Source organism: Barbatula barbatula, assembly GCF_947034865.1.
Source record: "Barbatula barbatula genome assembly, chromosome: 2".
NCBI lineage: Eukaryota > Metazoa > Chordata > Actinopteri > Cypriniformes > Nemacheilidae > Barbatula > Barbatula barbatula.
In genome coordinates, this window is record NC_136767.1 from 21,746,703 (window position 1) to 21,759,014 (window position 12,312).

Genomic DNA, 12,312 nt, shown 5'->3' on the forward strand with positions numbered 1-12,312 from the left:
GACAATAGACAGTTTGACAGTAACAGGTGAGAGGGGAAGATTGGATTTTTATAGTACCTAAAGATCTCCTGTAAAGATCTCCACACAGCCAGATGTTTTGTGACTGGTATTTTTAACATACTGTAGATAAGGATCAACTTCCTGTAATAAAGCTGATAGAAACAGATTACACTGATCAAATTCAAGTGATTGTGAAAAGCACTTTAAACGAGAACGTGGATTAGCCTACATCTAGACCCTAATCTCTCAATGAAGCAAGGAATAAAGATAATACAAAGCAGTCTCCAATGCGGTAACGTACCCATCGATCGCGATCAACGGGTAGATTTTTGAGGCAAATATCCATTCAAAATAGCAGAATAATCTAACATAATCACGCTTGTGTGAATGAATAATACTCTCAGTAGGCATCTGAATATGCAAATAACTTTGTGTGATGTCACAGCTTGCTCTATAATCACAAATAAGTCAATTTAATTTATTAAAATATGATGGTAAATGTAGTTATTTAAACGCATCAGATAAGCAGATAACAGTTTTACTCTATACAATCTGCTCACTGCAAGTGTTACAGTTTTCTTTGTTGCTCAGTTTGAAAAATGGACCAAATCATTTCTTAAATACAAATAGAAGCCTCAGGTTGGAAATACATTTTTGGGCAATGTATAGTTTGCATTAGTGTTACCTATCACTTTATCTTAAAAAATTCACACTGTTTAGACTGATCCTGGTACATTCAACCTGATCAACCATTTCTATTTCCATCTCTGACACAATATGATGCACCCCGTGTAACCCCTCCCACTCAGAGTTGCTAAGGTAACCTTCAGAAAATGCCGGTCTAGCTAGAGATCATTAGCATTCCACTACGCGTCGATGCTCAAAAAAAGGAATATGCATGACGCACAAATGAAAAACATGCACAACCTATGCAAATTCATATCTGGGAAATGATTATGCCATGCTAATCTACATAATAATGATTAATAATAAACAATCATCCCTAAATTTACAAATTCCAAAAAATTGGTATTAGCCACAGGAAAAAAATAAAGACTCGGATAGAAAAACACCGGTGATGGCGGCTTGATGTTCCGGTGGTCTCCGTCTGATTAGTAATACAAAGTGACTCGTTTCCAAAGGCTTTCCAATGACTTTAATTAAAAGTTTATACAAGAAAACCCCAAGGACCTGAAAGAAATCTTGGCATGTAACCTCATGTAAAGCCCACAGCATACTGAGTCATCACCCTTGGAGGTAATGGTGGCATTTGATTAAAAAAGCTGTTTGATAAAGCCGAGAAAAAAAATATGATCAACATGCTTTCAGATCAATGCTTAAGTTTCAATATTTGTAAATAACAAAAGGAAAAACTTTGCTGTGTTGTTTAACTAAGGGTCCATTCTTTTACAATTCACTCTTCAATTATGCAGAACAATATGTGTCATTTAAAACATAATACTGCACTGAATGGTTCACACAATGCAACATTTGTCTCCAACCTGCAGACAACTGACTCCGCATCCAATCATTTCCCATTATGTCCTTTGGTATTGTTGCCAATTATGTGCACAACAGAGCAATTTTATTAAATTAAATTAGTCAGCATTAGTATGTTTTCTGGTGTACCAGAACGACGAATTGAAAAAAATATATTTAAATTATCAATTAAAAAATGTTAATAGTGTAAATTATTTGATGTATGACTACAATATAATTAAAGCAGATTTAGGACTTGGCATCCTTCTTTGAGAAACTGTTGTCTTACCTTCATTTCAGCACAGAGAGGTTGCAAAACTCTCCTGGATTGGACCTTTCTTGTCATTGAGTCCTGTTCAATAAGGGACACACACAACCGCATTCATTTTGTGATTTTGTATAACAATTTATACCTGTGAAAGCAACAATTAAATGTTTCATGTGCATATTAGTAACCATGAGATCAACCTCACTTCAATCTTTTTCTTTGTTCTGCGGATTTCAAAACTCCAAAAAAATGTCAACCTGTGTGAAACCTGCAGAGGAAGATAATCACTTTGTCTTAGACAAATAAAATATGAATTTTACAAAAATTATGTCTGCGACCTAGTAAAGGCAACACAGAACATCACACAGTGCTTGGCCGGTATAAGGAAATGCTAGAAAAAGCCCATATCTGTCAGTGAGTGTGTGATATACTTCTAATGGCAAGACATTTAAATATAATTTAATTTGCTCTATGAAAAGTTAAATGATTCAATTGTAATGACACAGAAATCTCAAGAGTATTCCAGTTTAACTGGAAGACATAAACTCCTCATTTGATTGAGTCTTGGTGGCAGTTCTTCTTAGGAGACAATGAAATCAAATGGAAAATAAATTGTTGGATAAAAATGAGAAGAGAAGCAGTGGGGCAGACAGAGAACATTTTCATTCTGAATAAACTACTCCCAACTTAAATCACAAAAAATCCTAAAACCGACTGTTTTATGTGACTCAACTAATTCATGAAACACAACATGATATATTTTAAATGATTGTGTACATAATACATGGATAATGTTGTAGTGGACAAAACACCCATCAAATTCTCATCCTCAGATGGCACACACACAGACCTGTGTCTGATTAGCCAAGTCTCATGCAATATTTCAGAGTAAGGCCTCAGTTTTTTATCAATCCACCTGGAAACCAAGACCACGTAAGATTTAATATAGTAGTTTGTAAATTAGATACAAGTTAAGACTAAGTTAAATCAGTAAATTTAGACTGACAGAAATTCAGATAACAGTATATACATTTTGTATATACAGTGCATCCGGAAAGTATTCACAGCGCTTCACTTTTTCCACATTTTGTAATGTTACAGATTTATTCTACAAACAATACCCCATAATGACAACGTGAAAGAAGTTTGTTTGAAATCTTTGTATTAAAAATAAAAAAGCACATGTACATAACTATTGCTCAATAGTTTGTTAAAGCACCTTTGACACCAATTACAGCCTCAAGTCTTTTTGAGTATGATGCTTCAAGCTAGTCACACCTATTTTTGTGCGGTTTCTCTCATTCGTCTTTGCATGATCTCTCAAGCTCCATCAGGTTGGATGGGGAGCGTCGTTGCCAGCCATTTTCTGATCTCTCCAGAGATGTTAAATCGGGTTCAAGTCCGGGCTCTGGCTGGGCCACTCAAAGACATTCACGGAGTTGTCCTGTAGCCACTCCTTTGTTATCTTGGTTGTGTGCTTAGGGTCATTGTCCTGTTGGAAGGTCTGATTTTTGGGGTCTGATTTTTGGAGTTTTGCAGAGATGGTTTTATTTCTGGAAGATTCTCCTCTGACAGAGCTCCAGCATGAGTGACCATCGGGTTCTTGGTCATCCCCCTGATCGCTCACTTTGGCCGGGCGGCCAGCTCTAGGAAGAGTCCTGATGGTTCCAAACTTCTTCCATTTACGGATGATGCTCATTGGGACCTTCAATGCTGCAGAATTTTTTTTCTATACCCTTCCCCAGATCTGTACCTTTATACAATCCTGTCTCGGCAGTCTACAGACAATTCCTTGGACTTCATGGCTTGGTTTGTGCTCTGACACGCACTGTTAACTGTGGGACCTTATATAGACAGGTGTGTGCCTTTCCAAATCATGTCCAATCAACTGAATTTACCACAGGTGGACTCCAATCAAGTTGTAGAAATAACTCAAGGAAGATCAGTGGAAACAGGATGCACCTGAGCTCAATTTTGAGTGTCATGGCAAAGGCTGTGAATACTTATGTACATGTGCTTTTTTATTTTGTTATTTCTAATACTTTTGCAAAGATTTTAAACAAACTTCTTTCACGTTGTCATCATGAGGTACTGTTCTTACTGTACTTTCCGGATGCAATGTATGTGTACACAGACACACACGCATGCAAGCACGGACGCACGCACGCGTGGTTTGCAAGGACTCTGTACAGACGTAAGGATTTTTATAAAGTATAAAAACTGTAGCCTAGTTGACAAATCCTATTGTGTGACAGACAAAATCTAGATAAAAAGGGAGATTTATCTTCAATGGAATTTTTAAATATAAAAATAACTAATATAAAATAACATATTATTAACTGTTTGCTATGTCACACCATAGGACACATGTGCAAGTCTTGTCAGCTTTGTCAACCCTAAAGCCCCATTCAGATTGCCCGCGAATATCCGGTGCAAATATTCGTTGACATAACGTTCCAGATAAAAACAATAGATTCTTATAAAGCCTTTCATATAGACCATATATATCCGGCGCAGCGCAAATGCAAAGGCTCTACAAAAGCCAGGACAAAAAATAAGTTCTGTGGCTTAATTTAAGGTGGCATTCAAGTATAAAAGGTAAAAAAAGTATATAAAACCAATATATATATATATATATATATATATATATATATATCAGTTTCTTCTTTATATACAATAACTAAGCAGTTTTGCTTGTACGTTGAAAGCACAGGCACATGTAAACAAACATTAAGTCAAGTGTACACAACTGTTTCAACTGTTTAAATAGTACAGCTGCAATGCAAATGCATAAAACCATTTGGTAACTAATTAACCTCGGACCATTGTCCTGAAGTAACGATGAAAACGATTGTGGTACAGCTTTAACTCCTGGATCAATCTATCAAACTTCCCTTGCTCTTCTCTGTTCTCAAGAATAGGGTGAACCCAATTTCGTCTTTTTCTCTCGCTTTGCTCATTCAGGCAAAATACAACAAACTCATCTTCGCTGCTACTGGAGAAATACATTTCTTGTTCTGCTGCTGCAAGTAAGTAAAGCCAACAGTACTAGTAGCCTGTATTGCTATGCGCTTAGCTTTAAGCTTTTTTCTTTTCAGCAGCCAAAGAAGCCTGAATAGCGGCACCTAATGTTTAGCCGTGAAATGTATTCTCCACAGCGCCATCTACCTTGTGGGCGACAAATAGAAGAAAGCGAACGTTCGTTTCGTCGTTGATATGAAAGCTTGGTTTGTGGGGTATTCGTTTCGCATCTCCCGCTATCTGAATGGGCCTTTACCCTACCCCTAAATCTAATCATCATAGAAAACATTGGCCTTTTTTATTTAAAAAAAAAAAACACAAATTTGTATGTTTTTACTTGATTTGTTTTATGAGGACACAGGAGGTGTCCCTGTAAACTATGTTTGTGTTGTTATAAACATTATACACATTTGTGTGTAAACCATATGTGCAAGTACACACACATGTGCGCAAACACACGCGCGCACAGCCCACACATCTGCACCCCACTTTCTGCCATTAATCAATTAATCAAAAGTCTTATTACACCTGCAGTTGTGTAATTGAATTTTACATCCTACTCGCTCACTCTGAGCTTTCATACATGAAGCAAAGTGAGCTTTATGACTGTCTTTTCGGATTAGAAGCTTAAAGCAAACTGATGGGACTTTTTTACTTCAAAACACTTTACTAAATTTTGCTAATGTATGCAAAGTCTCATTCTCCGCTGAAACTGTATCATAGCGTCCATTTTTCACACTTCACTACTCACTCAAGATTAAAGAAGACGTCAGATTGCTCTACTAATTGGTTCTTGATTGTCGAATGATAAAAAGGTTGGGGATGCATTTTTTAGCAGTCTAGAGCCATAAATAATTTAGGCTCCACAACAACCAAGTCAGTAGGTGGGTGTATGGTGTGTGCATACGCAGGGATGTTTGCATAAGCTTGACATTAGCGACAAGTTACTTTCAGGAAAAACAGACATTTTAGGTTTCACTATCGACTCTAAATGGTTCAAAAAAGATGCTTTGAAGTTCATTAGCATAAACATACAACTACAGTACATTTGATCATCTAGTCTTGCCATGCATGTGCATAGCATGCGTTCTTAATAAAGCCTCCTTTGGTCCTTACGGTTAGCGGAATAATTCTGTGCCAGATCAGAATAAGCTGATTAATGCAGATGTAAGAAATCCTGGGCACATTGACACATTGCAGAACATTAAACGGCTGGGTAGTTTTGGGTGATACCTTCCTAATTATCACGTCTAGCATAACATATGTAAAACTTGTGAAAGTAAATAATCTAGCTAATACAGCAAGTGTGGCCAAGCATCAAGCCAAACCGATTCTTATATCCTCTTCAAAAATATTCCTAAGCAATGGTATACTATTCAGTGGTAAGAGCATTGCGTTGACAACGCAAGGTTGTGGGTTCGATCCCAGGGGATTCCAGTATAAATGTATAGGATAATGCAATGTAAGTCGCTTTGGATAAATGCGTCTGCCAACTGCCTTAAATGGAAATGTAAATACTAACTTAAATTACAGGATCACAATGTTTCTATGGATGTGGGAATGTGTGTGATACCATTGAGTGAGTGATATCTTTACCAAGAACATATGGTACAAAGCCTTTCTTGCTGTGTGCTAGCTGCACACTTTCCAACAGATGGTGAATGAATAACAGCTATCATTTATTTACCATTGCACTTGTCAAAAGCATACCACGGTGACCAATTGGCCTCATTATTAATCAGTACGAAGTTCAATACTTGTTACATTCATATATGCATGTTATCATAAGCTTTGAAAATAAAACGGGTTGATCATAAAATGATGATTGATCTCTTGGTTTAGCAGCATCAAGTTGGCAAGAGGTTAACAGAAAAATAGTGAATACAAAATTGTTCATCTTACCAGTCTTATGTGCACGAAGTATATTTCTAGTCTTTCGAAGGACGTCTCTTGAAAGTTACCCAAAGAAGATTTGAAATTCAGAAGGCACTCTCAAGGAGAAGGTGGTGGTGAGGCCACAAAACAAAACAGGCCCTAAGAAAAGTTTTTGGAGCAAAATAATCGTAGCTTTGGTTAAAAAAATACACACCGCCTTCAGAAACCCTCAGAGAAAAATGCTATAATGACCTAATGACTCATTTGACAGCAATTGGTTCTCTCAGGTCTGTTCTCTGCAATCATGGCATCCAGCAGAAATAGACAGCTGTAAGCCCAAATCTTCCATGTGTGCTCCTTAGAAACTTCCGTCCCAGTCCAACACAACTATATAACCAGCGTCTACTTCAGTGGTGTGCGTATGGTCCTTTATCATCCATTTGAAGTTAATCTTCATAAACTGATATAATCTGGACGGCTCATTGAAAAGTGTCTGAACTTAGGAGTGTCTACAGACAGAGAGAGAAAGGGAGAGAGCATGAGGGAGAGAGTCTATGCCTGTCATTGTCCTGTCACCAACGCATGATACACGTCATCAGGGGAGGCACCTGGGCCATAGACATCCGTTTGGCTCTCCAAACGAGACACAGGAGGTGTGGGGACCGGAGGGTGGCGGGGGGACTGCGAGCCTTGTGGGCCGAGGGTGAGTGAGGGGGGATGAGGTGATACCTGCCTGCTCCTGGATGCAGGTTGCTAGGTGAGGGGGCAATAAACATTGTCTTATTGAGGGAAGGCTAATGATGTCAAATAAAATAAAGCAAACAGTCGGTGGCTAACGAGGGCTAATTTAGTGTGCTCGACGTAATGAATTAATGACGAGCTTCCCACTGTTAGAAACGGTGAGTGCAAGAAATGGCAGGTGACTGCAGACTCAATTGAACATATCAAGGGGTCACTGATCTCCTTATTTCATAAGCGGTTCTACAACTTTTTTTGTTGTCTTTGCCTGCATTCCTGTACTTTTAGTCTGAAGTACCGGAAAAAATAAGAGTGCATTTCAAGTCTGTCGCTGTAATTCCTCTCTCTCCTAATCTTTCTCATTTTCATGGTTTGTCTGCTGTTTGGATTGAGGTGGTGTGGTTAGATTTGGCTTGTCTCTAAGGTTGTCATGGGTGGAAGGAGCCGGGTGAACAAAACACGTTTAATTCCATGCTCTTCCATCAAACATATTTCATATACCGAAGGAAAATTTCTTTATTTCTGTCAAAAGGAAGTCGTGCATTTGAAATTCAAAGATTGGCATAGATATTTGTTGTATACTGTGCATTGACATAGAGTAACATGATGAGACATATTATAGATTTGATGTGTAATTTCATTGTGTTGCAATATTGTTTCTTAGAGAAAAATGTTTTTCCTAAATACGTTATAATCAATATTCACTCGATTCTTTTAAATGTCCAGTTCGTGAAATTTAGCACCATCTAGCAGTGAGCTTATTAACGGCTCAGTCCCACGCTTTCCCCTCCCCTTCAAAGCACTACGGTGGCTGACACGGCACTAAGATGTCGTCATGTTTTCGCTTCTTTGCCGATGGAGATAAAACATTTAAGAAATGTGCTCTGTAAAGCAGTTTGTACGTTTAGGGCTACTGTAGAAACAACATTGCGAATTCCATGTATGGGGACCCGCAGTATATATAGACAGAAATAGCTCTTTCAAAAAAACATAATAAACACATCACCACAACAAGGGTCACAGGTAGGGCCTATATAATTGTGAAGCATTAGACCACAAGGATGAGATATAAAGTGTAGAAAGTAATAAACTAAGAGTCTTACATGCTTTTATTATTTAACTTACATAGTCCCATCAAAAGACTGTTGCATTTCTGCGAGGGTTATCGTGAGTGAAGCGAGAAAGCAGTGGCCATGATCTATAATGACCATAATGTGATGAGTCAATTAGCAATGATAGAGGAAGGGTGCCAGAGAGAGTGAGAGATAGAGATTGGTTTCCCATGGGATGGCTTCATATGTTCATCTACGTTCCTTTATCCAATCAGCATCTTGAGTGTTTCACAGTCTTTACTACATCAGAGGGTTGTGTTGATAGAAAAGAGGCCATCAGTGATCCAAATAATCCAATACAGCTCCATGGCAACAAGAAGCCCCGACACAGAGGTCCAATGCTTAATAGCACGACTGCAAAGATTAGTACCACAACCAATACGACTTGATAGAAGTTTTAAAAAAACTAGTACAATTTTGCATTTCTTATTTAATATATTATCACAAAATACATTTTAGCATACGAATATAGTATAAAGGAGTATAAAGAGGAACTTACATTACCGAAACTTCAGAATTTCTTAGTATTTGGTTTCTGTGCCATTTCTTGACGGCCAGCATGCAGTCATTGTGCAAAACCACACGATCTATGTTATCCCAGCATGATTTGAGAACGTTCCAATGAGCATATTGTGTGCTCAATAGAAACGAGGACATTTGACCCTTAGTACAAAGCAGTTAGCATGGTCAATGTCATATTTGATTGATGCCTAGAATTGACCTGAATGTCAAATATTGAATGTGGTCTCAGATATTCTGATCTAATGTATTTCATTTGCCAAGAGGTCGCATAATTTCTTTAGCAACTTTTCACACCTTTCAGCAGTGTCACTGATGACACATCACTTTATTCCATTAAAAAAAAGCAAGATGTTAATCTGTAAAGTTGTCTGGTTGAAGGGATACTGCACCCAAAAATGAAATTTCGTCATTTATTCACATTCATGTCATCATAAGGCTGCAATGACTTGCTTTGATTTGCAGAACAGATTTTTTTTTAAAGAACATTGAACACTATTGACTTCCATTATATGTACACTAAAACAATTCTCACGGAGGAAAGTGAGCCTTACAGGTTTGGAATAAAATAAAAGCGAGTAACTGATGGGAGAATTTTGTGGTGAACTATGACTTTAAGTTTCACATACAAACAACATAATGTCTAAACTCTACTATAGAAGCCATCGTGTAATATTATCATACTGTCTATTCTAAACCCTGAAAAGGCTTTTGACGTGCCAGCCTGATAAAGGAAAAGAAGATTATGACACTTCTTTGATGTTCCTTACATATGGTGCAGAAAGCTGCAAAGTCGCTAAAGAAATCACTTTACTACCCTCATATTTGTGTGTTCGATAAGCTTTCGACCAAGAATCAAAACAGAGCGAACTTATAAAGTTAGAAATCTCTACATTCTTCAGAAGGATCAGTGAGACTACACTTACGAGCTTTTTTGCTGACCCATTTTTGCTTTGTTGTCTAAAGGATAAAAACTAGCAGATCAACCTTATACTGTTTGGTGTATTTGATAAACCCCCATTGACATTAGACACAGTCGACATTTACACTACCCCACTAAGTGCCACCTCAGTGGGGGGACGATGTTGCCATAGTAGCATAACCCTACTGTATGTCACTTTCTGAGTCATTAAATTATTAACAACCCCATGCCTGAACCATGCAGAAATATCTTAGACGGTTGCAACAAAGTGTGTGATACCACAGTCTGACTCCGGAGAAATCATATGCCTCAAGGTTGAGCAAAAAATGCTGGCTAACTTTCAAATCATGAGCTGGACTATGAAAGGAAATGAACCAGAATAATGTTAAATTGGAATATGAAGGAATAGGAAATTAGTGAATTGTAATTCAAAGAAATGCAACACAGTACTGACTGTGTTCTTTTTAAGAAATCCATGCCATCCCAGATGAGATGAGATTATATTTATATATTAAATCATATATATAATATAACCAATTATATAACATTGTCATACTGTGAACTATTCCTTAAATAAGATATCAATATACTGAAAGGAGCTGCTAGGATTACCTATGTGGCACCTAAGGACATCCAAGGACCACAATTTAAGTTGAATCTTTATTGTTCCACTGAAGAAACAATGTTGCCGACAACTTGGATGGCCTGAGGCTGAATAAATCATGCTGTTTTTGGGTGCTCTCTGAAATTCCATAATTCCCACTTCAACCCGAAAATAATTTATGGAACGGTGCCCTTTTAAAGTTAACACATTGTTTCTTGTAATGTTTAATGCTGCCAAATCATTAGTAACAATGTTAGTAAATCCAGACGTTACTTCTGTGTTCGTGGTGGGAAATATCCCACTTCCGAGGTGTCATGAACACAGCATTAACAGAACATTAATAGTCAAACGACTATTCCTGGGGATTTCATGATTTAAAAAAATGTATATGCATTACAATTCTACATCCGTTCAGATGTGAACCCTGAAATGAACAATACATCACTCTGACCATGTCTTAGTAACTACCCTGACGAAAACCAACGGTATAGTAACTAAGTATTTGTATTAAACCCTAAAACCTCAGCAACCACAAATTTACTATTTACTCACTACAGAAACTAACCATGAATTCACCATGACATGTGTAGTGAAACAATGTGTTATAACAACTGTGAATCAATCAGCCAAAATCTGACAACCACGGTTCATTTATAAGGGTAGCCTACTCACAATCGTCAGGCAAGAGTTTTCGAGTACATTTACATTTATTCATTTGGCAGACGCTTTTATCCAAAGCGACTTACAAGTAGTGTTTTACAGTGACACATTACTGCAGAGCAATCAGGGGTAAGGTGCCTTGCTCAAGGGCTCAAATATTTTTAGTTAAAAGAAATAATTAAGTCATGAAATTCGGGTAAACAGACCATGTTTACGTTGTTTGTTTGCTATGGTCTACAACCATTGAAGCTAGAACACAAACCATTTTTCCAATGCACTACGACGACACCAATTACTTGGCTCGCGTTTTCAGACTCCTGGTGAAACCGACCATCAGAGGCTTTAATACGGTTCACCGGTAGCATCTGAGTAGGAGTGAGCTGCCTTCTAACGTTTTGCTCCTGTCAGCCTAACGCTCAACCAAGCGCGCACGGTGTGTGCGGTGAACAGCGACAGTTAGCGTGGCAGAAGTTAATCGTCATGACAATATGCCCGCGCGTGGAAACGGCGGGGCCTGCCTCCGCATTTAGAGTTCCCTCGTGTGCCTGACGAAAACAAATTGCTCATGAAACAACCACGTCGATAATTCCTCTCTTTGTAAACACACCACATTCCCGAAAAAAGCTGCTTTTCTCCACAAAAGTTGAGGTTTAATAAGCGATCTGCGCAGCTAACAAACCATTCAGCGCCAAATGTAGGCTATTGGCCAGCATAACAACTAAAAGTAGTTAAAAAACCAAGCTAAAAATGAAAACTAAACAAACCGAGTTAAGGGAGAATGGTAGTGCATATAGGCCTTGTGTATGATGGATGGGGTCTCACATCCAACTGGACGGGATCTCGACGTCTAGGCCTCACCTCATATTTCACATTTCCTCTCACGTGGCAGGTAATACGTGAAATCCCCTCAGCGTTGTGGCGCTAAGTTTGATGATGGGTCGGGTTTGACAGTTGTCACCTATCGCATGGGATTGGAAAGGTACTGGTAAAAATAGTTGAACTTATTTTAGCGACACTCCAAGCGAGCCAACCTGTTAAGCGTGTTTGCCCCCTAGCGGTTACTTCCGGAGAAAGTGATGTGCACAATATGCGTCAAAAAGCAACAAAACAAATC

General features: G+C 38.2%; 1 protein-coding gene across 1 annotated transcript in view; it reads right to left on the reverse strand.

The window, feature by feature from the left end:
- Positions 1-12,226, reverse strand: part of trpm3 (transient receptor potential cation channel, subfamily M, member 3) — a gene marked incomplete at both ends in the record, with an annotated part of 110,066 nt that extends 97,840 nt beyond the window's left edge. Inside the window, 2 exons of the mRNA XM_079477626.1 lie at positions 1,769-1,831; positions 12,057-12,226. Of these exons, the coding sequence (XP_079333752.1) occupies positions 1,769-1,825 (57 nt within the window). The remainder of the gene's footprint in view (positions 1-1,768; positions 1,832-12,056) is intronic.
- Positions 12,227-12,312: the final 86 nt, after the last annotated feature.